General features: G+C 47.8%; 1 protein-coding gene across 5 annotated transcripts in view; it reads right to left on the reverse strand.

The window, feature by feature from the left end:
* Window positions 1-24,090, reverse strand: part of LOC140717085 (voltage-dependent L-type calcium channel subunit alpha-1S-like) — a 665,173-nt gene that overhangs the window by 516,999 nt on the left and 124,084 nt on the right. For all 5 annotated transcript variants that reach the window (XR_012096443.1, XM_073030268.1, XM_073030267.1 and 2 more), the window contains exon 11: window positions 3,120-3,345. Coding sequence is in view for 4 of the 5 variants with exons in the window: in XM_073030268.1 (XP_072886369.1) it covers window positions 3,120-3,345 (226 nt within the window). In the remaining variant the exon portion in view is untranslated. The remainder of the gene's footprint in view (window positions 1-3,119; window positions 3,346-24,090) is intronic.

A 24,090-nucleotide genomic window follows, 5' to 3' on the forward strand; every position in this document is an offset into this window, starting at 1 on the left:
ACTGCTCTCTGAGAGAAGCAGCTTCTCCTCATCCTTGTCCTAAACCTATTCCTCTGAACCTGAATCCTGGGTCTGGTCTCACCCACCAGTAGAAACAACTTTCCTACCTCTATTGTTCTTATTCTTTTCATAATTGTATATGCTTCTATAAGGCTTTTATGTGCAAACACCAGAGATTTCTTTACACTTGTCTGTAAAACTCTCTGTTTTCTGATCTTGGACAAGAACTGATGAAGGGTTTTGGCCCGAAACATTGACTGTTCACTCTTTTGTACAGATGCTGCCTGGCCTGCTGTGAGTGCCTCTCTGATCCTGTATATCTTCCAAAGTTATTGCTTATCTGTCTTGACTTTAACAATAACAACTTAATTTATAGAGCATTTTTTTTATAAATAATGTAGTTCATAGTGCTTCGCAATGGGGTAAAAGCACAACTATGAAAGTAAAAGAAAAAATGTTAGTTAAAAGCAAGATTAAATAAATAGGTTTTGAGTTGGCATTTAAAAGTGTGAATTAATAATAATTTTATTTATAGAGCTCTCTTCATACAGATGATGTAGTTCAAAGTGCTGAGTCTGTATCCCTTATAGCTTTAGTTATTGAGTTCCACAGTTTAGGAGTGTAGTTCAAAAACAGCTGATCTGCCAATTATATTTTAGGAATATTATTAAAATTTAAAAGACCAGCGGAAGAAGACCTGAGAGTTCGAGCAGGGTTATAGAACAAAAATTATTCTGGACCTGGGCCATTAAGAGCTTTGAACTTGTTCCACCAATAGTTCAAACAGAGCCTTGGGGTAATGATGCAGCTCTATAAAACTCTGGTTAGGCCACACTTGGAGAACTGTGTCCAGTTCTGGTCGCCTCACTATAGGAAGGATGTGGAAGCTTTGGAAAGGTACAGAGGAGATTTACCAGGATGCTGCCTGGTTTCGAGAGTATGGATTATGATCAGAGATTAAGGGAGCTAGGGCTTTACTTTTTGGAGAGAAGGAGGATGAGAGGAGACTTGATAGAGGTATACAAGATATTAAGAGGCATAGATAGAGTGGACAGCCAGCACCTCTTCCCCAGGGCACCACTGCTCAGTACAAGAGGACATGGCTTTAAGGTGAAGGGTGGGAAGTTAAAGGGGGATATTAGAGGAAGGGTTTTTACTCAGAGTGGTTGGTGAGTGGAATGCACTGCCTGAGTCAGTGGTGGAGGCAGATACACTAGTGAAATTTAAAAGACTACTAGACAGGTATATGGAGGAATTTAAGGTGGGGGATTATATGGGAGGCAGGGTTTAAGGGTTGGCACAACATTGTGGGCTGAAGGGCCTGTACTGTGCTGTACTATCTATGTTCTACATTCTAAAATGCACCACTTGCCTGCACCACCCTTTTTCCACCTGTCCTTGTCTGTCCTCTTTACCGCACCTTACCTACACTCACCTGGAGACTCTGTACAGTTGACACACCAGAGGGGATATTTAAAGTGGAGGTTGACAGGTTCTTGATTAGTCAGAGCATCAAAGGTTACGGGAAGAAGGCAGAAGAGTGGGGTTGAGAGGTATAATAAATCCCTCTGAATCTTTAGAGAGGGTGCAGAGGGGATTTACCAGGATGCTGCCTGGATTAGGGTGCATGTCTTCTGAGGATAGGTTGAGCAAACTCCCTTTGGAGTGGAGGAGGATGAGCAATGACTTGATAGGTGTACAAGATGATTAGAGGAATAGACAGAGACTTTTTCCCAGAGTGCAAGTGGCCAATACAAGGGACATAAATTTAAGGTGAATGGAGGAAAGTACAGGGAGGGTGTCAGAGGTCAGGGGTGGTGGCAGAGGCCGATATATTAGAAAAGGATACAATAGAGAGGCACATGAATGAAATAAAAATGGAGGGCTATGTAGGAAGGAAGGGTTAGGTTAAGAGGTCAGCATGTCATGGGCTGAAGGTTCGATGTTCTAAATCGGCCATGAGCAGACTTGATGGGCCAAGCAGACTAATTTTGCTCCTGTGTTGAATGGTCTCTGGGTTGAAGTAGTATATCATGCGCCCCAGAAGCTTTCCTTCAACCCACACAAAATTCACCCTGATGAAGGGCGTCGGCCCCTAACATCGACTGTTTATTAATTTCCATAAATGCTGCCTGACCTGGATTCCTCCAGCATACTGGTTAGTGCTCAAGTTTTCCAGCATTTGTGCTTAAACCGCTTACATTTATAATTAGGTAAATTAGTTGTGTTTGCAAATTAATTATTATTAATTGGTTCCTTAAGGTTGTCATAGCTGGGGGGTAGTGGGGATAATTAAATGCTCCCAATACCAATTCCAGCTCCTGACCTTCACTTGATATCTTAAAAATCTAGAAGGAAAACTGTAATCTCAAACACTCTCTGCCTTACAGCTATATCACTCATGGAAAAGGCTTTGAGACTAAATACTGAGAAAAAACCTGGAGCTGGAGTCCCTAAGATGGTCCTATGCTAAATTCAACACTAAATGGCAACTCCTGTGACGCCACTGGTACCAGACTATATCTCTCTCTGCTCTTCCTTTGGGTTCATCAGCTGTGTGGAGAGGGGGAGCCTGCTGTGTGGGCAAAAGTTTGCTCTCCATATCGTACTGCCCTGGCTTGTGTATCACATACAGCTAGGACGCAATATCCTTCTCAATCCCAACCAATGGACAGGTTCATAGATATTAATTGTGAGAACCAAGGAGGACTCAGATATCAAGAGAAACAAAATGGTCCCAGATCGCTGTAGGGTCTCTACAGAAGCTACATTGTTCTGCTGGCCGAATACTGAAAGGCCTAGATGGAATGGACATGGAGAGCAGAGGAGTCTAGGACCAGAGGGCAGGGTCAGATTACAAGGATGCCCCTTTAGAACAGAGATAAGGTGGAATTTCTTCAGCCAGAGGGTGGAGAATCTGTGGAATTCATTTCCACAGACAGCTGTGGAAATCAAGTCATTGAGTGTATTTAAAGCAGAGGTTGATAGGTCCTTGATTAGAAAGGGCATTGAAGATTACAGGGAGAAAGCAGGAGAATGGGGCTGAGAGGGAAAATAAATCAGCCATGATGGGCTGAATGGCCTAATTGTATGTCTTAAGGTCATGTGGTTGTACAAACCTGGTGATCTTGAAGATCCTCAGGAGCCTGATGCAGCGGAGAACAGAGATTCCCAGCGGAGACATCACCTGCACCTCCACCAGGATTGTCTCTAGGATCCCTCCGCACACCACAAAGCAGTCAAACCTGTTGAAGAGGGAGACGAAATAGGCCTGCAGGCCAAGGCTGTACATCTTCAGAATCATTTCCACTGTGAACAGCGACAGGAGCACCTTGTTGGCTGTGTCTGCAGTAGAAAGAGAGAATAAATGAGCAGCAGGCTTGGTGGTGGGAGTGTGGAGAAAGAGATTAACATGAAGTTAAAGTTCAGGTTCACTGTCATTCAACCGTACACATGTATACCAGCAAATGAGACAATATTCCTCCAGAACAAGGTACATAACATACAACATGGAACTCACACACATAACATTACCACAAATAATAAGGTGCATTTACGGCACAAGTTTTAAAAGGTAAACAGCAAAACACTACTGACTCTTCATACCGTACGTGAAGAGACCTAGGTGGTGGCAGGGAGTTCAGTTGTTTACGATCTGGGGGGCTAGAAGGTGTTTTCCATCCTAACAAGTCCTTGTCCTCCTAGGGTACCTCCCCCCGATGGGGGGCGGGGGAGGGGTTCAAAGTGATTTTTGGTCAGATGGGAGGGATACTCATCACTCCTGATAAGTATCTCTAATGGGTGGAAGAGAGACCCCGACAACTCCCTCCGCAGTTCTTTGGAGTGATTTTTTTGTTTATCTATTGCACTGTACTGCTGCTGCAAAACAACAGCCAATAAACCTGATTTTGATCATGCACAGAGACGGTTGGGATTGCTGCCTTGTGGTTCCAGCAATCCAGCTGATGACAGAATGATATGTGTTTTGATGCACTCAGACACATCATCAATAATGTAATCCGAGGTCACAGGGTGTTTCGGGTCTTTCAACATAGTGGGGTTTTCACTAAGATCTTTAACCTCTCGCCTCAGCACACTGAGATACCCACCTGCTTCAAGCAGGTTTTAATTATACTGGCACCCAAGAAAACATGCTAACCTGCCTCAATGACTATTGTGCATCTGCTGTGATAAAGTGCTTTCAGAGGTTGGTGTTGAAACATGTCAACTCCTGCCTGAAAAATAAATTGGATCCACTCCAATTTGCAAAAGATACCATTTCATTGACTCTCCCCTCAGCTATACGGACAGTGAAGATGTAGACATCATGATGCTCTCATTGCTTACAGTTCAACATTCAATACCATCATCCACTTAAAAGTAATCAAATCCTGGGCCTCAAATTATTCACCTGTGACACCCTGGGAAAGGTTTCACTGCTGAGGTAATGGTCTTTCTGTAGAAGCAGTGTTTGGGTTATGGTTAGAGATAACGGGTGCCGTCCAATGAAGGAAGTGTGTTTTTGTGCCGTGTGCCTGACGTCAGAGTGAGCTGGGTCTTTGTTCGGCAGGAGATGAAGGGCGAAGACGCCAGAGTGGAGAGGTCGTAGGACTCGACCCAGAGCAGTGCCATGACCCGACGAAGACCAGGGAGATGGAAGGAGGATCAGCAAAGGAGAAACCGTGAGCTCCAACCTGTGCACATTAGACTGTTTCATTAAAATGGGCCCTTTTTTTTGCTTTTTCTTTACTAACCCATTAGTCAAATTAAGAATTAAAAAGCTAAATAATGTAATTGTGTATGGTGTACTCTGTTATTTCATGGTACAGGTTTGGAACAGGGTGACAAACCACGCAGCATCCACCCAAACAGGGGGTGTTGGGTGAGCTTACACCTCTATCTCACACGTGTGCCGAGGCCAGAGATCGTCTTCCCTACACTTCCACAGCTGACAGAACCCGAATGTTTTAATTGTGGGGGCTCGTCTGGGATCGATTTCATTGCATGCTGTGTGATTTCCCTGAGCATTGACCCGGTGGGTTGTGTGTGTAAGTCTGTGCTAAACTATTGTCCGATAAAGTGATTACGATAAGGGGGTATGGATGCTGTCAGGGTTGAGCGGGGTTACTGGTAATGAATGCGTGCATGTTGAGTGGGGTAGATGTTCGTACTCCTGATGAATTGTTAATTCTACTTTTAAATACTGTTAAAGCTAAGATTGTGGGTAGAGGTTTTATAAAATGGCAGGCAAAGGCTGTTTTAGTTCAGACTAGCGCTGAACTAGTGGAACTGCCTGATACTACTGGGGCCCCGAGAGAGGGGACCATGAGCTGTCCTACTTTCCAGGAGAAGGCGAAGCGGGCCGAATTGCAAACCAAGTCTCCCATAGCTGGAGGCAGAGACTTTGAAGACAGGTTCTCTTGTTTCTGCGGAGGGGTCTGATTTGTAAAGTCTAATGAATCCCCTAGTGAAGAGTAAGAATTTGGAGTTAGTATCAGCCCTCGCCTCTCTGGCGGAAAAATGCCCAGTCCAAAGTCCCAGCCTGTTCTCAGGAACGAAGCCCACCCCTAAAGGGGAAGAGGAGTATGGGGCTTGGGCGAAGCAGATCTCTCAGTTGTTGGCTGAGTGGCAGAGCTCTGATGACATAAAACGACAGCGACTGGTTGAGAGCTTGAGAGGCAGGACTACTGACGTAGTGAGAGCCATAAAGGCACAGAACCCCCTTGCCACTTCTGCAGCCTACAAGCAAGCACTAGAGAAGGTGTTTGGTGTTTGGGAAGCCCAGTGGAGCTCATGATGGGGTTTCAGAATATGCGTCAGAAGAAGGGGGAGAAGCTTTCTGCCTACATTTTTCAGCTAGAGAGGCAGCTAAATTGCTTGTGGCCTAGAGGGGCCACTCAGACGGCTGAGGTGGATCAGTTAAGAATGGATCAAACAGTGAAAGGTGCCCAGTCCCAGGACCTGATCGCTTGGGGTATCCGACTGTCTCATAAGACATGTCCCCCTCCCTCGTTTGTTGAGCTGATCAGAGAAGTACAAGAAGAGGAGAATGTGTCGGAGGTGTGGGAGGCCTCTGTCAGCAGGGTACAGACCTTGGTAGTGGTCCCCTGCAGTGAGGTGACTACGGATAGCCTGCTCCGGGGAGGGGTAGAGGAGATCGTGTCAGAGTTGAGAACTGAGATGTCCCAGTTGTTATCAGTGGGTGTGGCCCCCCATGTAATGGAGCTGATAGGGGGTGGACTAGGCGGAGGGCTGCTGGCAGCCAGGGTCCCGCGAGAGGGAGAGCAGCCAGATTTGTCTGTTATAACTGTGGTGAAGACGGACACTTCAGGCAGGACTGTGAGCGATGGGAAACCTCTCGGAGAGCGAGTCCCCGGGTACTTAAGCAGAGAGAGTCATTGGAACCCAGTGAGGGGACGGCCTGGTGTCTAGGGGGAGCACATTCCCAGCAATATAGTGTAGGGTTCTCAGATTAACTGTATGTTAACTGTCAATTGCATATATAAAATGGCTTCTCTGTAGAGTTATAATGAAATGGCTTCTTTGTGGGTTCTCTGTTTAGTTGGAATGTTTGGGTTATAATTATTGATATTGACTGAGTGGCGGGTTTTCGGGAGGAGAACCGGAGAGGAAGGACGTGCTGGACGTGCTCTGGTCAACCACCGAGGTTGGTCCCAGGCGGCTGGTCGAGGAGGTCGGAGAAGATCAAATAGTGGACCGAAGACTTCGATAACCAAGCTGCAACAGTTGCGCACGAATAGATAGAACTCTGATAAGTTTTGGCATCTTTTCTTTTTATATTGTATCGCTATTAATTACCTAGTTCTAGTAAGATTTATAAAGTGTACTTTGTAAATGTACATGGTGTGCGGTCTGATATTGTGTGTGCGAGTTTGTACCAGTGTGCATTTCACAGCATCCACGTGAACGGGAGACACAGTTTGGCGGGTGGACGGATTTTCCCCTAGACATACACAAGTCGATAGCCCTGGGCGTTACATTTGTGGGGTGCTCGTCCCGGAGTGAATTTTATGGATACTGGTAACCACTCTGCTTAAATAAAATACAGTCGGGATAGATAGATAGATAGATAGATAGATAGATAGATAGATAGATACTTTATTCATCCCCATGGGGAAATTCAACTTTTTTTCCAATGTCCCATACACTTGTTGTAGCAAAACTAATTACATACAATACTTAACTCAGTAAAAAAAAAATATGATATGCATCTAAATCACCGTCTCAAAAAGCATTAATAATAGCTTTTAAAAAGTTCTTAAGTCCTGGCGGTAGAATTGTAAAGCCTAATGGCATTGGGGAGTATTGACCTCTTCATCCTGTCTGAGGAGCATTGCATCGATAGTAACCTGTCACTGAAACTGCTTCTCTGTCTCTGGATGGTGCTATGTAGAGGATGTTCAGAGTTATCCATAATTGACCGTAGCCTACTCAGCGCCCTTCGCTCAGCTACCGATGTTAAACTCTCCAGTACTTTGCCCACGACAGAGCCCGCCTTCCTTACCAGCTTATTAAGACGTGAGGCGTCCCTCTTCTTAATGCTTCCTCCCCAACACGCCACCACAAAGAAGAGGGCGCTCTCCACAACTGACCTGGTGTGCAGCTGCGAAGGTGGCAGAGAGCAATGCGTGAGTGTTGAAGGGGTGGAGACTAGCGTACTGGATGAATTGTTACTTCGAGGTTTGAGTGCGGTTAAAACTTTTGGCAAAGTGGAGATTGTATCGCAGACCTTTGATTTTGAGGCAGGTACAGATATGGTGTTAGTGCAGACAAGTGAGGACATAACAGGGGCGGAGTTGCCAGAGGAGATTGGCGTCCCCGGCAAGGCGGGACCATGGCGCCTGCAGAGTGTCGGGGAGGGAGGGGCCAAAGCTCAGCGAGCAGAATTACCTGCAGAGGGGGGAAGGAGATCTTGGGGAAAGGATTCTTCCGGTGCTGGAGGATGAAGGGAAAGAGTGGTCAAATTTGGAAAAGTTGGTCAGTTCCTGTACCACAGTGAAAGGCAAGAGTTCTGAGTTGGCCTCTGCACTTACCTCCTTAGCGAGAAGGCCAGAAGATAAAGAGTTTTCTCGGGGATGACTCCCACTCCAGAGGGTGAGGAGGATTATGAGACACGGGTTGAGCAAACGTCACAGTTGTTGAGTGAGTGGCAGTGCTCAGATGAGGAAAAGTGACAGAGATCATTCAGGCTGAACAGGTGGATGAGTTAAGGATGGATCAGGTATTTTGGGGTGCCCAGTTTGAGGACAAGATTGCTTGGAGTCTCCGGCAGTCTTATAAAACGCGCCCTCCTCTGACGTTCGTTCAACTGATCAGAGATGTGAGGGGGGATGAGCGCGCGTTGAGGCTGCGGGAGGACTCTGTCAACAGGGTGAGATCCTCAGTTGTAGCCCCTGGTAGGGACAGGAGAGGAGCCGGCTCCACCCAGCAACTGATAATGGAGGTGGTGTACAAGCTGAGGGCTGAGGGGTCGGTAGGGAGGGCTTCGCCCCCCAGAAGATGGACAGCGCAGGATGCTGCAAGTGGTGGGAGGTCAGCAAGAAGAGGAGCGGCTGGTAGCATCTGCTGTAACTGAGGGAAAGAGGGATACTTCTGGCGGGAATGTGAGCGGCCGGAGGCCCCTAAGAGGGCGAGTCCCCGGGTAAAGGAAGGAAGGGAGACCAGGAAGGGAGACCAAGAGGGGAGAGGTGTCGGGAAACTTAGAGGAGACCCAGTGAGGAAATGGCCTGGTGTCTCTAAGGGAACACATTCCCAGCAATGTAATAAGGAACCCCTGAAAGCAAAAGACCCTATTCCAGAAGGATTAGTGGGACCCTGCTCTAGCGTGTCGCTACGGATAGAGGGAATCTCTGCTAAAGCCATACTCGACACCGGGTCATAGGTCACGCTACCATACCGTTGGTTTTACAATCAGTACTTAAAGCATTTGCCATTGACCCCATTCTGTGCACTGGAGATCTGGGGTGTCAGTGCTGGGGATTATCCATATGATGGGTATTTGTCGGTGAAACTGGAGTTTTCAGAAGCCAATGTAGGAGTGTCTGATGTTTTGGAGACGTTAGCACTGGTTTGTCCGGACCCAGTTGAGACGGGTGGGGGGGGCACTTCAATTCTGGTGGGGACCAACACCCCTGTGGTGCGGAGGCTCATGGGGGCTTGCCAGGAGAGTGTGAGGCAGAACTGCATGGGGACCCGGGCCATGCACCCAGCGTCTCCTGCTGCTTTTGAGGAAGTGCGGCACTGCCCTGGGCCGGAGACTGAATTTAAACAAGGGGCTGTGTGGTGCACCCAGTCGAAGCCTTTGATAATAAAGCCCAGGGATATAGCAAGAGTGATGGTAACCCCCAGATTTCCTGGAGTGCCTGATGGCGAGGCCCTTTTAGTGAATGCCCCAGAAGACCTTGAGGGGGAGACACGATTTCCGGCTGGGGTGCTGGTGAGACCCGAAGTGCAGAGGTGGTACATGTGAGGCGGATAGTGTCAGGAACATTACAAAGAGAGAAATCACCTTTAAGAGAGGTATACCGCTGGCGCATTTGTTCCCAGTGACGGTAATGTCTAGCGCCCCTGTGAGGCCCACTAAGGGGGAAGGGTTGGAAACAGAGAAAAGTTGACCACTGAGGCCTTTAACGTTGGGGATTCTCCTGTGTTGCCGGAGTGGAAACGCAGGCTGGTAGAGAAGATGTTGAAGTTGGAAGATGTCTTTTCTCTTGGTGAGTTTGATGTGGGCTGCTCCAAGAGCACTCGCCACACCATCCGAGTGACTGAGGACACCCCGTTCAGAGAGAGGTCACGGCGAATGGCCCCGGCAGATGTGGAAGACGTGCGGCAGCACTTGTGCAAGTTGAAGGAAGCTGGAATCATCACTGAGTCCCGAAGCCCCTATGCATCCCCAATAGTAGTGGCCCAGAAGAAGAACGGAAGGGTACGCAGGTGTGTGGACTACAGGACCTTGAACCGGCGCACTGTCCCGGACCAGTATACAGTCCCAAAGGTCGAAGATGCACTGGCCTGTCTGAGTGGAGCAAAGTGGTTCAGTGTGCTGGACTTGAGGAGTGGATATTACCAGATCCCGATGAGTGAGGCCAACAAAGAGAAGATGGCATTTATATGCCCTCTGGGGTTTTTCCAGTTTGAAAGGATGCCCCAGGGCATATCGGGGGCCCCTGCCAACTTCCAGAGGGTCATGGAGAAGACGGTGGGGGATATGAATTTGCTTGAGGTGTTGGTGTATTTGGATGATTTGGTAGTGTTTGGAGCCACCTTGGAAGAACACGAAGCGAGGCTGCAGAAGCTGCTAAGTCGGCTGAGGGAGGAAAGGGTTAAAACTCTCCCTGGACAAGTGTCAGTTCGGCAAGACGTCTGTTAGCTATGTTGGACACATAATCTCGCAGAATGGAGTAGCTACAGACCCGGCTAAGATAGAAACAGTGATCACGTGGCCGAGGTCCCGGACTGTGAGCGCTCTGCGCTCGTTCTTGGGGTTCTGTGGTTATTATCAGAGATTTGTGAAGGGCTGTGGCAAAGTGAGTCACCCCTTGAACCAACTTCTGTGTGGTTACCCTCCCTGGGGAAGAAAGGAAAAGGGGGACGGGAGGTTGGAGAATATCAACCCATCGGAGCCCTTCGGACCGAGGTGAGATGCAAAATGTGAGGAGGCTTTTAAATCGCTGGAAGAGCTGCTGACCCAGGTACCAGTGCTGGCTTTTGCGGACCCCTGATTACCCTGTGTGCTACACACCGACTCCAGCCAAGAGGGATTAGGGGCCGTCTTGTGTCAAGATCAGGGCACTGGGTTGAGACCTATCGCGTTTGTTGCCCTCCGAGAGAAACTATCCTACCCATAAGTTGGAGTTCCTGGTGTTGAAGTGGGCAGTGGTGGATAAGCTGAGTGACTATCTCTACGGAGCCAGGTTTGAGGTGAGGACGGACAACAACCCACTTATATCCTGACTTTGGCGAAACTGGATGCCACAGGCCATCGGCGGTTGGTGGCATTGTCAGTAAATGATTTCAGCCTGAAGTACCAGCTGGGGAGCAGGAATGTCGATGCGGATGCTTTGTCACGACAGGAGCATAAGGAACAGGAGACGGACGAGGGGTGGGAGAGCATTCCTAACCCTGTGGTGAAAGCCATGTGTCAGTTTGCTATCACCATGAAGGCCGAGAAAAAGGGGAGGCCGGAGCGAGCAGTGGACCCATTGGGGGCTTCTGATGATGCCCTACCCCCAGTTTACTGTGACCTGACTGCGCTGAAGACTAAACATTTGCCGGAACAATGTCTGGGGAAAGTGGCAGCTGCTCAGCGAGATGACCCGGGCATTGGCGCTGTTTGGTGTGCAGTGGAAAAGGGGGATGTGGCGTGGGCGGAGAAGACGAAACACATTTCAGTGCCTCCGTTATTGAGGGAATAGCCTCAGTTGAAGATGAAGAAACAAGTTTTATAATGGGGAACGTCACCCCTGGACCGACCTTGGCGTTGGCATCTGGTCCCGCCTGAGAAGTATCGGAAGACTGTGTTGAAATCCCTGCACGATGATTCTGGACATTTGGGAGTGGAGGAGACCTATGGATTGCTCAAAGACAGGTTTTACTGGCTCTGACTGAAGTCGGAGGTGGAAGAGTATTGCAAGTCGTGCATTCACTGCATACGCCGGAAAACGCTGCCTGTGCAGGCTGCTCCGTGGTCACACTTGCGAAGTGAGGGGCCATTGGACCTGGTGTGTATGGATTTCTTGGCCATAGAACCCAATGCCAGCAATACGGCGAATGTCTTAGTTATCACAGACCACTACACCAGGTACGCTCAAGCGTTCCCTACCAAGGATCAAAGAGCGACTACAGTGGCAAAAGTGCTGTGGGAGAAGTATTTTGTGCACTATGGCCTTACCCGGCAGATACATAGTGACCAGAGACAAGACTTTGAGAGTCTATGAGCTACTGGGTATGTTGGGGGTTCAGAAATCGAGGACTACGCCCTATCAACCGCAGGGCGATCCCAAGCTGGAGAGGTTTAATCGGACGCTGCTAGACATGCTGGGAACTCTGGAGATTAGCAAAAAGAGCCGATGGAGTCAACATATTGGGCATCTGGTTCACTGTTGCAACTGTACCCGAAATGAAGCTACTGGGTACTCGCCCTATTATCTGATGTTTGGGCGCGAGGCAAGGTTGCCCATTGACCTCTGTTTTGGGACGAATGCGGGTGAAGTATCAGCAAAGCCCTACTTGAAGTATGTTTCTGATATGAAGAAAGAATAACAAAGAGCAGAATCGGGGAAATAAGAAGAGGTATGACCAGAAGGTGAAGTTCTCCCATCTGCCAGGAGATTTCCATTGAGAGTAGGGGAGATTCAAACAAGAGGACATGAGTTGAGAGTTAAGGGGCAAAAGTTTAGGGGTAACACGAGGGGGAACTTGTTTACTCAGAGAGTGGTAGCTGTGTGGAATGAGCTTCCAGTAGAAGTGGTAGAGGCAGGTTTGATTTTGTCATTTAAAAAAAATTGGATAGGTATATGGACAGGAAAGGAATGGAGGGTTATGGGCTGAGTGCGGGTCGGTGGGACTAGGTAAGAGTAAGCGTTCGGCACAGACTAGAAGGGCCGAGATGGCCTGTTTCCGTGCTGTAATTGTTATATGGTTATATGTTATATGGCTATCGAGTCCTCATAGGGAATTTGGAACTACCTAGGAAACACAAGCTGGCTGATCACTGGGCAGGCACACCCTATGTAGTAGAGAGTCAGATGCCAAATCTATCGGTTTTCCAGGTGAGGCCCGAGGATGGGAGGGGGCCCGTCAAGATTCTCCATCGGAATCACCTGTTGCCCTGGGGCGAGATGTACAGATAGAGCGGGAGCCTGAGATGCCGGCTGCACCCATTACCAGGACTCTGCGTCCGCACAGGGTGGAGGAAGAGCCCACATCGGGAGAGTCGGGCCCCGGCCCAGCCCCTGTGAGGGATACTGACTCGGATGATGATGAATTGGACGATCAGTACATGCTGTCGTTCGCTGATGCCCCCGTGACAGAGGAGGAGACTCCTGGCCCTTCACCCACTGGGTTAGACAGGGTAAGGAGGGCGAGTGGTGGGCAGTCCAAGGCGGTACCCCAGGGCGTTGGGGGGGAGGATGTGGGGCCCAAGCAAGAGATAGTTCCAAGGTGCAGAGGGGTTTGGGTGACTGCTCGGGGGAGGTTTCACCTCTTAGTTCCCATGAGTCTCCTGTAGTGTCCGAGGTGGAGGAGGCAGAAGAGGGAGTGCGCAGGTCTCAGAGAAATAGGCATCCCCCAGATAGGTTGGCCTATGTGGCACCTGGGAAACAGGGTGTGATCTCCACTGTTTTGGGGAGTTCTGCCACTGCTTTCTGCACTCAGATTGGGCTGTGTGTTCTGCAGGAGGGTTATCTGAACATCATGAGGGCATGATTTGATTCGGTGGGGGAAGAATGTAGGGTTCTCAGATTATTAACTGTATGTTAACTGATAACTGCATATATAAATTGGCTTCTCTGTAAAGTTATAATGAAATGGCTTCTCTGTGGGTAACTGATGAGGTAATGCTCTGTTTTGTTGGAATGTTTGGGTTATAATTATTGATAATGGAGCAATGAACCAATGGTAGCAATGTTTCTCTATCGGAATGTGTGGGAACCTGGAGTGAGTGACGGGTTTTCGGGAGGAGAACCGGAGAGGAAGGACGTGCTGGACGCGCTCTGGTCGACCACTGAGGTTGGTCCCAGGCGGCCGGTCGAGGAGGTCGGAGAAGATCAAATAGTGGACCGAAGACTTCGATAACCGAGCTGCAACAGTTGCGCACGAATAGATTGAACTCTGATAAGTTATGGCACCTTTTCTTTTTATATTGTATCGCTATTAATTAGCTAGTTCTAGTAAGATTTATAAAGTGTACTCTGTAAATGTACATGGTGTGCAGTCTGATATTGTGTGTGCGAGTTTGTACCAGTGTGCATTTCACAGCATCCACGTGAACGGGAGACACAGTTTGGCAGGTGGATGGATTTTCCCTTAGACATACACAAGCCGATAGCCCTGGGTGTTACAATAGCAAGAAATACCAAAAACCCCTATTCCTGAAGGCTTAGTGTGGCCAAGCTCCTGTTTATGCTAGAGCCATAATTGAGACAGGGTCACAGGTCACTTTGCTGTACCATTCGTTTTACAACCGGTATTTGATGCATTTACCAGACGCCACTCAGTGCACAGGAGATCTGGGTCTTAGTGCATGTGATTATCCATATGATGGTTATTTGTCAGTGAAGCTAGAACTTTCGAAGGCTGCTGTGGGAGTGGCCGAGACTCTTGATACATTCGCGCTGGTTTGTCTGACTGTTGAGAGGGGTGGAGTTTCAATTCCTGTGGGGACAAATCCTCCTATTGTGAGGAGGCTCATGGGAGCCTGCAGGGAGAGAGCTTTTTGAAGACATTGTCCGTTCACCCCGTGTTTCGAGCTGCTTTCGAGGAAGTGTGTGGCCACACTGGGCCAGGTAATGAGCTTAGACAAGGGAGTGTGTAGTTCACCCAGTCAAAGCCAATTGTGTTCTGGCCAGGGAAGTAGCGAGATTTCCCGGAATGCCCGAGGCTGAGGCCCTCTTGATGGATGCTCCAGAAGACCACGAAGAGGAGTCGGGCATATCTGCTGGGGTACTGGTGAGGCCCGAACTGTAGAAGCCCTCAGTTGTGCAGGCGAACAGGATGGCAGTGGTTGTCAGAAACACTTCGAAGAGGGAGGTCAGCTTTCAAGTGGGGGATGACCCTGGCGCATCTTGTCCTGTAACAGTAATGTCTAGCATCCAAGGTCAAGTTAGAAAAGCGTTTAATTAGAGAAAGGGGAATTATGAGGCTATCAGGCAGGAACTTGGAAGCTTAAGTTGGGAACAGAGGTTCTCAGGGAAAGGTACGGAAGAAATATGGCAAATATTCAGGGGATATTTGTGTGGAGTTCTGCATAGGTACGTTCTAGTGAGGCAGGGAAGTTATGGTAGGGTACAGGAACCGTGGTGTACAAAGGCTGTAATAAATCTAGTCAAGAAGAAAAGAAAAGCTTACAGAAGGTTCAGAGAGCTAGGAAATGTTAGAGAACTGTAAGATTATAAGGCTAACAGGAACGAGCTTAAGAAGGAAATTAGCAGAGCCAGGAGGGGCCATGAGAACGCCTTGGTGAGCAGGATTAAGGAAAACCTCAAGGCATTCTACAAGTATGTGAAGAGCAAAAGGATAAAATGTGAAAGAATAGGACCTATCAACTGTGACAGTGGGAAAGTGTGTATGGAACCAAAGGAAATAGCAGAGGTACTTAATGAATATTTTGCTTCAGTATTCACTATGGAAAGGATCCTGGTGATTGTAGTGATGACTTGCAGCAGACTGAAAAGCTTGAGCATGTAGATGTTAAGAAAGAGGATGTGCTGGAGCTTTTGGAAAGCATCAAGTTGGATAAGTCACCGGGACCAGATGAGATGTACCCCAGACTACTGTGGGAGGCGAGGGCGGAGATTGCTGAGCCTCTGGCAATGATCTTTGCATCATCAATGGGGACGGGAGAGGTTCCAGGGGATTGGAGGGTTGTGGATGTTGTTCCTTTATTCAAGAAAGGGAGTAGAGATAGCCCAGGAAATTATAGACCAGTGAGTCTTACTTCTGTGGTTGGTAAGCTGATGGTGAAGATCCTGAGAGGCAGGATTTATGAACATATGGAGATGTATAATATGATTAGGAATAGTCAGCATGGCTTTGTGAAAGGCAGGTCATGCCTTACAAGCCTGATTGAATTTTTTGAGGATGTCACTAAACACATTGATGAAGGAAGAGCAGTAGATGTAGAGTATATAGATTTTAGCAAGACATTTGATAAGGTACCCCATGCAAGGCTTATTGAGAAAGTAACAAGGCATGGGATCCAAGGGGACATTGCTTTGTGGATCCAGAACTGGCTTGCCCACAGAAGGCAAAGGGTGGTTGTAGACGGGTCATATTCTGCATGGAGGTTGGTCACCAGTGGTGTGTCTCAGGGATCTGTTCTGGGATCCTTATTCTTCGGGATTTTTATAAATGACCTGGATGAGGAAGTGGAGGGATGGGTTAGTAACTTTGCTGATGACCCAAAGGTTGGGGGTATTGTGAACAGTGTGGAGGGCTGTCAGAGGTTACAGTGGGATATTGATATGATGCAAAACTGGGCTGAGAAGTGGCGGATGGAGTTCAACCCAGGTAAGTGTGAAGTGGTTCATTTTGGTAGGTCAAATATGATGGCAGAATATAGTATTTATGGTAAGATTCTTGACAGTGTGGAGGATCAGAGGGATCTTGGGGTCTGAGTCCATAGGACGCTCAAAGCAGCTGCACAGGTTGACGCTGTGGTTAAGAAGGCGTACGGTGCATTGGCCTTCATCAATCGTGGGATTTAATTTAGGAGCCGAGAGGTAATGCTGCAGCGATATAGGACCCTGGTCAGATCCCACTTGGAGTACTGTGCTCAGTTCTGGTCGCCTCACTACAGGAAGGATGTGGAACCCATAGAAAGGGTGCAAAGGAGACTTATTATGTTGCCTAGATTGGGGAGAATGCCTTATGAGAATAGGTTGAGTGAACTCGACCTTTTCTCGTTGGAGCGATGGAGGATGAAAGGCATTGATCATGTAGATAGTCAGAGGCTTTTTCCCAGGGCTGAAATGGCTGCCACAAGAGGGCACAGGTTTAAGGTGTTTGGGAGTAGGTACAGAGTAGATGTCAGGGGTAAGTTTTTTACACAGAGAGTGGTGAGTGCTTGGAATGGGCTGCCAGCAACGACGGTGGAGGCGGATACAACAGGGTCTATTATGAGACTTTTAGAAAGGTACATGGAGCTTAGAAAAATAGAGGGCTATGTGTAACCCTGATAATTTCTAAGGTAGGGACATGTTCGGCACAACTTTGTGGGCTGAAGGGCCTGTATTGTACTGTAGGTTTTCTATGTTTCTATGTCCCTGTATGACAAGCTGGGGAGAAACCATCTGCAAAAGGGAGAAAGTTGACCACTGAGTCATTCAACTTTGGGGACTCCCCAGTACCTGTGGGTTGGAAGACGAGGTTGGTAAGAAGATATTGAAGCTGGAAGGTGTCTTTTTCGCTGACGAGTTTGATGTGGGTTGTTCTAAGAGTACTCGCCACACTATCTGGGTGACCGAGGACACCCCATTTAGAAAGAGGTCGCTGCGATTAGCCCCTGCAGATGTGGAAGATGTTTCGCAGCATTTCTGTAAGTTGAGGGAAGCTGGGGTCATCACCAAGACCCAAAGCCCCTATAGTAGTGGCTTGAAAGGAGAATGGGAAGGTGCAGATGTGTGTGGACTATAGGACTATGAACAGGAGCACCGTCCCCAACCAGTATACTGTCCTGAGGATTGAAGCCTATCTGAGTGGTTCAGTGTGCTGGACTTGAGGAGTGGATATTACCAGATCCCCATGAGTGAGGCCGACTAAGAGAAGACGGCCTTTATATGTCCTCTGGGATTCTTTCAGATCAAAGGGATGCCCCAGGGCATCTCGGGAGCTCTTGCAACCTTCCAGCGGGCCATGGAGAAGACGGTGGGGGATATGAACTTGCTTGAAGTATTGTTGCATCTGGATGACCTGTGCTTGAGTCCACCTTGGAGGAACATGAAGCAAGGCTGCTGAAGGTGCTGGGCCGCCTGAAAGCTGGAGGGTTAAAACCTTCCCTGGACAAGTGCCAGTTCTACAAGATGTCTGTTAGCTATGTTGGGCATATAGTCTCTCAGGATGGAGTAGCTACAGATCCATCTAATATAGAGGTGGGGACCACATGACTAAGACCCCAGACTGTGAGTACTCTGTGCTCGTTCCTTGGGTTGTGTGGGTACTACCAGAGATTTGTGAAGTACTGCGCAAAAGTGAGTCATCCTTTAAATCAGCTTCTGTGTGGTTAGCCTCCCTTGGGGAAGAAAGGGAGGAGGACAAAAGGAGAGGAGGGTAAAGAGTACCTTAGCCCTTCACAGCCTTTTAGACTGAGGCAGGATGCGAAATGTGAAGAGGCCTTTCAGTCGCTGAAGGAGCTGCTGACCCAGGCACCTGTGCTGGCTTTTGCGGATTCCCAGTTGCCATATGTACTGCACATGGATGCCAGCAGAGAGAGCTTAGGGGGTGCCCTGTATCAGGATCAGGGCATCGGGTTGAGCCCTGTTGCATTTGTCAGGTGGAATCTGTCACTCTCTGATGAAAACTATTCCACACACAAGTTGGAGTTTCTGGCACTGAAATGAGCTGTGGTGGATAAGTTGAGTGACTACCTCTATGGTGCCAAGTTTGAGGGACAACAATCCACTAACTTAATCCTGACCTCAGCAAAATTAAATGCCACAGGTGGTTGGCGGCATTGTCTGCCTATGATTTTAGCCTGAAGTACTGGTCGGGAAGCAGGAACATGGATGCTGATGCTTTGTCCCGATGGACGCACCAAGGGCTGGACAGGGACGAAGAGTGGGAGAGCGTTCCTGCCCCGGGATTAAAAGCCGTGTGTCAGTTTTCCATCATGAGGAAGGCGAGGTGAGGATCGAGCAGTAGATCAATTGGGAGCTTCTGACGACGCCATTCCACAAGCTTACTGTAACCTGACTGCTCTGAAGACAAATCAGTTACTGGAATTGAGTCCTGGAGAAGTGGCAGTTGCTCAGAGAGATGACCCGGGCATCGGTACTATTCGGTCAGTAGTCAAAAAGGGAGACATGGCCCAAGCAGAGAAGACGAAACATACTGCGGTACCTCCATTACTGAGAGAATGTCCCAGATTGGAGTTGAGGAACCAGATCCTATACCAGGTCCCGTTGCCTCCAGACCAGCCTCGGCGTTCCCAGCTCGTGCTGTCTGAGAAGTATTGGAGGATCACGATGAAGTCACTTCATGATGTTTCTGGACATTTGGGAGTTGAAAAGACCTACAGATTGCTCAGAGATCAGTGCTTATGAGGGCCGCTCTTTGGAAGTACTCATGTAACAGAGTAACAAATCATGCAACATCCACCCAAACAGGGGGTTTAGGGTGAGTTTACACCTCAATCTCACACATTTGGCAGGGCCAGAGATTGTCTTCCCTAGACTTACACAGCCGACAGAACCTGAGTGTTTCACACCAAAATCGTGCTTTAAAATACAAACACATAAAAGAAGCAACGCCTCATCTAATGTTCTTGAAATTTATTGCTTATTTATTTATTCATTATTATTTTTATTTTCTCAACTCTAGCTGAAAAAACCTGAGGTATGGGCATGGCCAAGCATACTCATTTCTCAATAGCGAGGAACTTTCAGACTATTCTAATGCTGTTCAGTGTTGTGGCTTCCTGGTGACTTACATAGATATTGCTATGTAGGTCTAATAGTTGGAGATATTAATATTGGGACAGTATATATCCTGTTCAGGTTTCATAGTCTTTCAATTTCCTCTTTTCATTCAGCTTGCTTCCAGTCTTTTTCACTTACTGATTTCTGTATGTTATGTGTGTTTGGAATGGCAATTGTGTAGGCCTCTGTTAGTCTCCATAGACCATGGATTTGCACCTTGGAAAGTTTCTGGGGCGCAAGGTTTTTTTTATGGAAGACTGGCAGTTACCCAAGCTGCAAGTCTCCCCTCCACACCACCGATGTTGTCCAAGGGAAGGGCATTAGGACCCATACAGCTTGGCACCGGTGTCATCACAGAGCAATGTGTGGTTAAATGCTTTGCTCAAGGACACACACGCAGTCTCAGCCAAGGCTCGAACTAGCGATCTTCAGATCACCAGACGATCGCCTCAACCACTTGGCCACACGCCAACATGTTCTTGTTCTAAACAATTGTTCTTGCTTATCATGCTTATCATCTTGCTTATCACCTACCACCAGATATGAAGAGGAATAGACAGAGTGGACAGCCAGCGCCTCTTCCCCAGGGCACCACTGCTCAGTACAAGGGGACATTGCTTTAAGGTAAAGGGAGGGAGGTTCAAGGGGGATATTAGAGGAAGGTTTTTCACTCAGAGAGTGGTTGGTGCGTGGAATGCACTGCCTGAGTCAGTGGTGGAGGCAGATACACTAGTGAAGTTTAAGGGATTACTAGACAGGTAGATGGAGGGATTTAAGGTAGGGGGTTATATGGGAGGCAGGGTTTGAGGGTCGGCACAACATTGTGGGCCGAAGGGCCTGTACTGTGCTGTACTGTTCTATGTTCTAGGTAACATTATAGAATCACAGAACATTACAGCACAGAAACAGGCCTTTTGGCCCTTCTTAGCTGTGCCGAACCATTTTTCTGCCTTGTCCCACTGACCTGCACCTGGCCCACATCTCTCCAGACACCTCTCATCCATGTACCCGTCCAAGTTTTTCTTAAATGTTAAAGGTGAGCCCGCATTTACCACTTCATCTGGCAGCTCATTCCACACTCTCACCACTCTCTGTGAAGAAGCCCCCCCCCCCAATGTTCCCTTTAAGCTTTTCCCCCTTCACCCTTAACCCATGTCCTCTGGTTTTTTCTCCCCTGGCCTCAGTGGAAAAAGCCTGCTTGTATTCACTCTATCTATACCCATCATAATTTTATATACTTCTATCAAGTCTCCCCTCATTCTTCTACACTCCAGGGAATAAAGTCCTAACCTGTTCAACTTTCTCTGTAACTCAGTTTCTCAAGTCCCAACAACATCCTAGTAAACCTTCTCTGCACTCTTTCAAACTTATTAATATCCTTCCTGTAATTCGGTGACCAAAACTGCACACAATACTCCAAATTCGGCCTCACCAATGCCTTATACAACCTCACCATAACATTCCAAATCATATACTCAATACTTTGATTTATAAAGGCTGATGTACCTAAAGCTCCCTTTACTACCCTATCTACCTGTGACACCACTTTTAGGGAATTTTGTATCTGTATTCCTATCTTGGTTCTCTTCCGTTTACCTTGTATGTTCTACCTTGGTTTTTCCTTCCAAAGTGCAATACCTCACACTTGTCTGTATTAAACTCTATCTGCCATTTTTCAGCCCATTTTTCCAGCTGGTCCAGATCCCTCTGCAAGCTTTGAAAACCTTCCTCACTGTCCACTACACCTCCAATCTTCGTATCATCAGCACATTTGCTGATCCAATTTACCACATTATCATCCAGATCATTGATATAGACGAAAAATAACAATGGACCCAGCACTGATCCCTGTGGCACACCACTAGTCACAGACCTCCACTCAGAGTAGCAACCCTCCACTACCACTCTCTGACTTCTCCCATTGAGCTAATGTCTAATCCAATTTACTACCTCACCATGTATACCTAGCGACTGAATCTTCCTAACTAACCTTGTCAAAGGCCTTACTGAAGTCCATGCAGACAACATCCACTGCCTTCCCTTCATTCACTTTCCTGGTAACCTCCTCGAAAAACTCTAATAGATTTGTTAAACATGACCTACCACGCACAAAGCCACGTTGAATCTCCTTATTAAGTCCCTGTCTATCTAAATACTTGTAGATCCTATTTCTTAGTACTCCTTCCAATAATTTACCTACTACTGATGTCAAACTTACCGACCTATAATTTCCCGGATTACTTTTAGAGCCTTTTTTAAACAACGGAACAATATGAGCTATCTACATTTATCTAAACAACACACACAAAATGCTGGTGGAACACAGCAGGCCAGGCAGCATCTATAAGGAGAAGCACTGTCGACATTTCGGGCCGAGACCCTTCGCCAGGACTAACTGAAAGGAAAGTTAGTAAGAGATTTGAAAGTAGTGGGGGGAGGGGGAAATGCAAAATGATAAGAGAAGACCAGAGGGGGTGGGATGAAGCTAAAAGCTGGAAAGGTGATTGGCGAAAGTATACCACACCAGCCGACTCACAGGAGAAGTGTTGCCTCACCTGGAAGGACATCTGCCCTCACCCAATCCACCCGCCACCCCACTTGGGATAGGGTTCCCCTTGTCCTCATACCACCCCACCAGCCTCCAGGTCCAACGTATAATTCTCCGTAACTTCCGCCACCTCCAACGGGATCCCACTACCAAGCACATCTTTCCTTCCCCCTGCCTTTCTGCTTTTCGCAGGGATCGCTCCCTACGCGACTCCCTTGTCCACTCATCCCCCCCATCCCTTCCCACCGATCTCCCTCCTGGCACTTATCCTTGCAAGCGGAACAAGTGCTACACCTGCCCTTACACTTCCTCCCTCACCACCATTCAGGGCCCCAGACAGTCCTTCCAGGTGAGGCGACACTTCACCTGTGAGTCGGCTGGTGTGGTATACTGCGTCCGGTGCTCCCGGTGTGGCCTTTTATATATTGGTGAGACCCGACGCAGACTGGGAGACCGTTTCGCTGAACACCTACGCTCGGTCCGCCAGAGAAAGCAGGATCTCCCAGTGGCCACACATTTTAATTCCACGTCCCATTCCCATTCTGACATGTCTATCCATGGCCTCCTCTACTGTCAAAATGAATCCAAACTCAGGTTGGAGGAACAACACCTTATATATCGGCTGGGTAGCTTCTAACCTGATGGCATGAACACTGACTTCTCTAACTTCCATTAATGCCCCTCCTCCCCTTCTTACCCCATCCCTGACATATTTAGTTGTTTGCCTGTTCTCCATCTCCCTCTGGTGCTTCCCCCCCTCACCCTTTCTTTCTCCCGAGGCCTCCCGTCCCATGATCCTTTCCCTTCTCCAGCTCTGTATCACTTTCGCCAATCACCTTTCCAGCTTGTAGCTTCATCCCACCCCCTCCGGTCTTCTCCTATCATTTCACAATTCCCCCTCCCCCCACTACTTTCAAATTTCTTACTATCTTTCCTTTCAGTTAGTCCTGACGAAGGGTCTCGGCCCGAAACACCAACAGTGCTTCTCCTATAGATGCTGCCTGGCCTGCTGTGTTCCACCAGTATTTTGTGTGTGTTGTTTGAATTTCCAGCATCTGCACATTTCATCGTGTTTGCTACATTTATCTACTCTGATTTGCCTCAAGATAGCAAGCACCTCCTGCTCTTCAATCTGTATAGGTTCCATGACCTCACTACTTGTTTTCCTTATTTTAGAAGGCATGGGATCCAGGGAAGTTTGGCCAGGTGGATTCAGTATTGGCTTGCCTGCAGAAAGCAGAGGGTCGTGGTGGAGGGAGTACAGGAGGAGTGTGGAGGAGCAGAGGGATCTGGGGATACATGTCCACAGATCCCTGAAAGTTGCCTCACAGGTAGATAGGGTAGTTAAGAAAGCTTATGGAGTGTTAGCTTTCATAAGTTGAGGGATACAGTTTAAGAGTCGTGGGGTAATGATGCAGCTCTATAAAACTCTGGTTAGGCCACATTTGGAGTACTGTGTCCAGTTCTGGTCGCCTCACTATAGGAAGGATGTGGAAGCATTGGAAAGGGTACAGAGGAGATTTACCAGGATGCTGCCTGGTTTAGAGAGTATGCATTATGATCAGAGATTAAGGGAGCTAGGGCTTTATTCTCTGGAGAGAAGAAGGATGAGAGGAGACATGATAGAGGTATACAAGATATTAAGAGAGGACAGCCAGTGCCTCTTCCCCAGGGCACCACTGCTCAATACAAGAGGACATGGCTTTAATGTAAAGGGTGGAAAGTTCAAGGGGGATATTAGAGGAAGGTTTTTTACTCAGAGAGTGGTTGGTGCGTGGAATGCAGTGCCTGAGTCAGTGATGGAGGCAGATACACTAGTGAAATTTAAGAGACTACTAAACAGGTATATGGAGGAATTTAAGGTGGAGGGTTTAAGGGTCAGCACAACATTGTGGGCCAAATAGCCTGTACTGGGCTGTATTGTTCTTTGTTCTATAGGTAAGCCTAGTAATTTCTAAGGTAGGGACATATTCGGCACAGCTTTGTAGGTCGCAGGGCCTGGATTGTGCTGTAGGTTTTCTATGTTTTCTATTATTTCCATTGACTCCATGCCAGTTTCCTTAGTAAATACAGACGCAAAAAACCCATTTAAGATCTCCCACATTTCTTTTGGTTCTATACATAGCCGACCACTCTGATCTTCAAGAGGACCAAGTTTATCCCTCACTA

The sequence above is a fragment of the Hemitrygon akajei genome, chromosome 27, assembly GCF_048418815.1.
Source record: "Hemitrygon akajei chromosome 27, sHemAka1.3, whole genome shotgun sequence".
NCBI classification, from domain to species: domain Eukaryota; kingdom Metazoa; phylum Chordata; class Chondrichthyes; order Myliobatiformes; family Dasyatidae; genus Hemitrygon; species Hemitrygon akajei.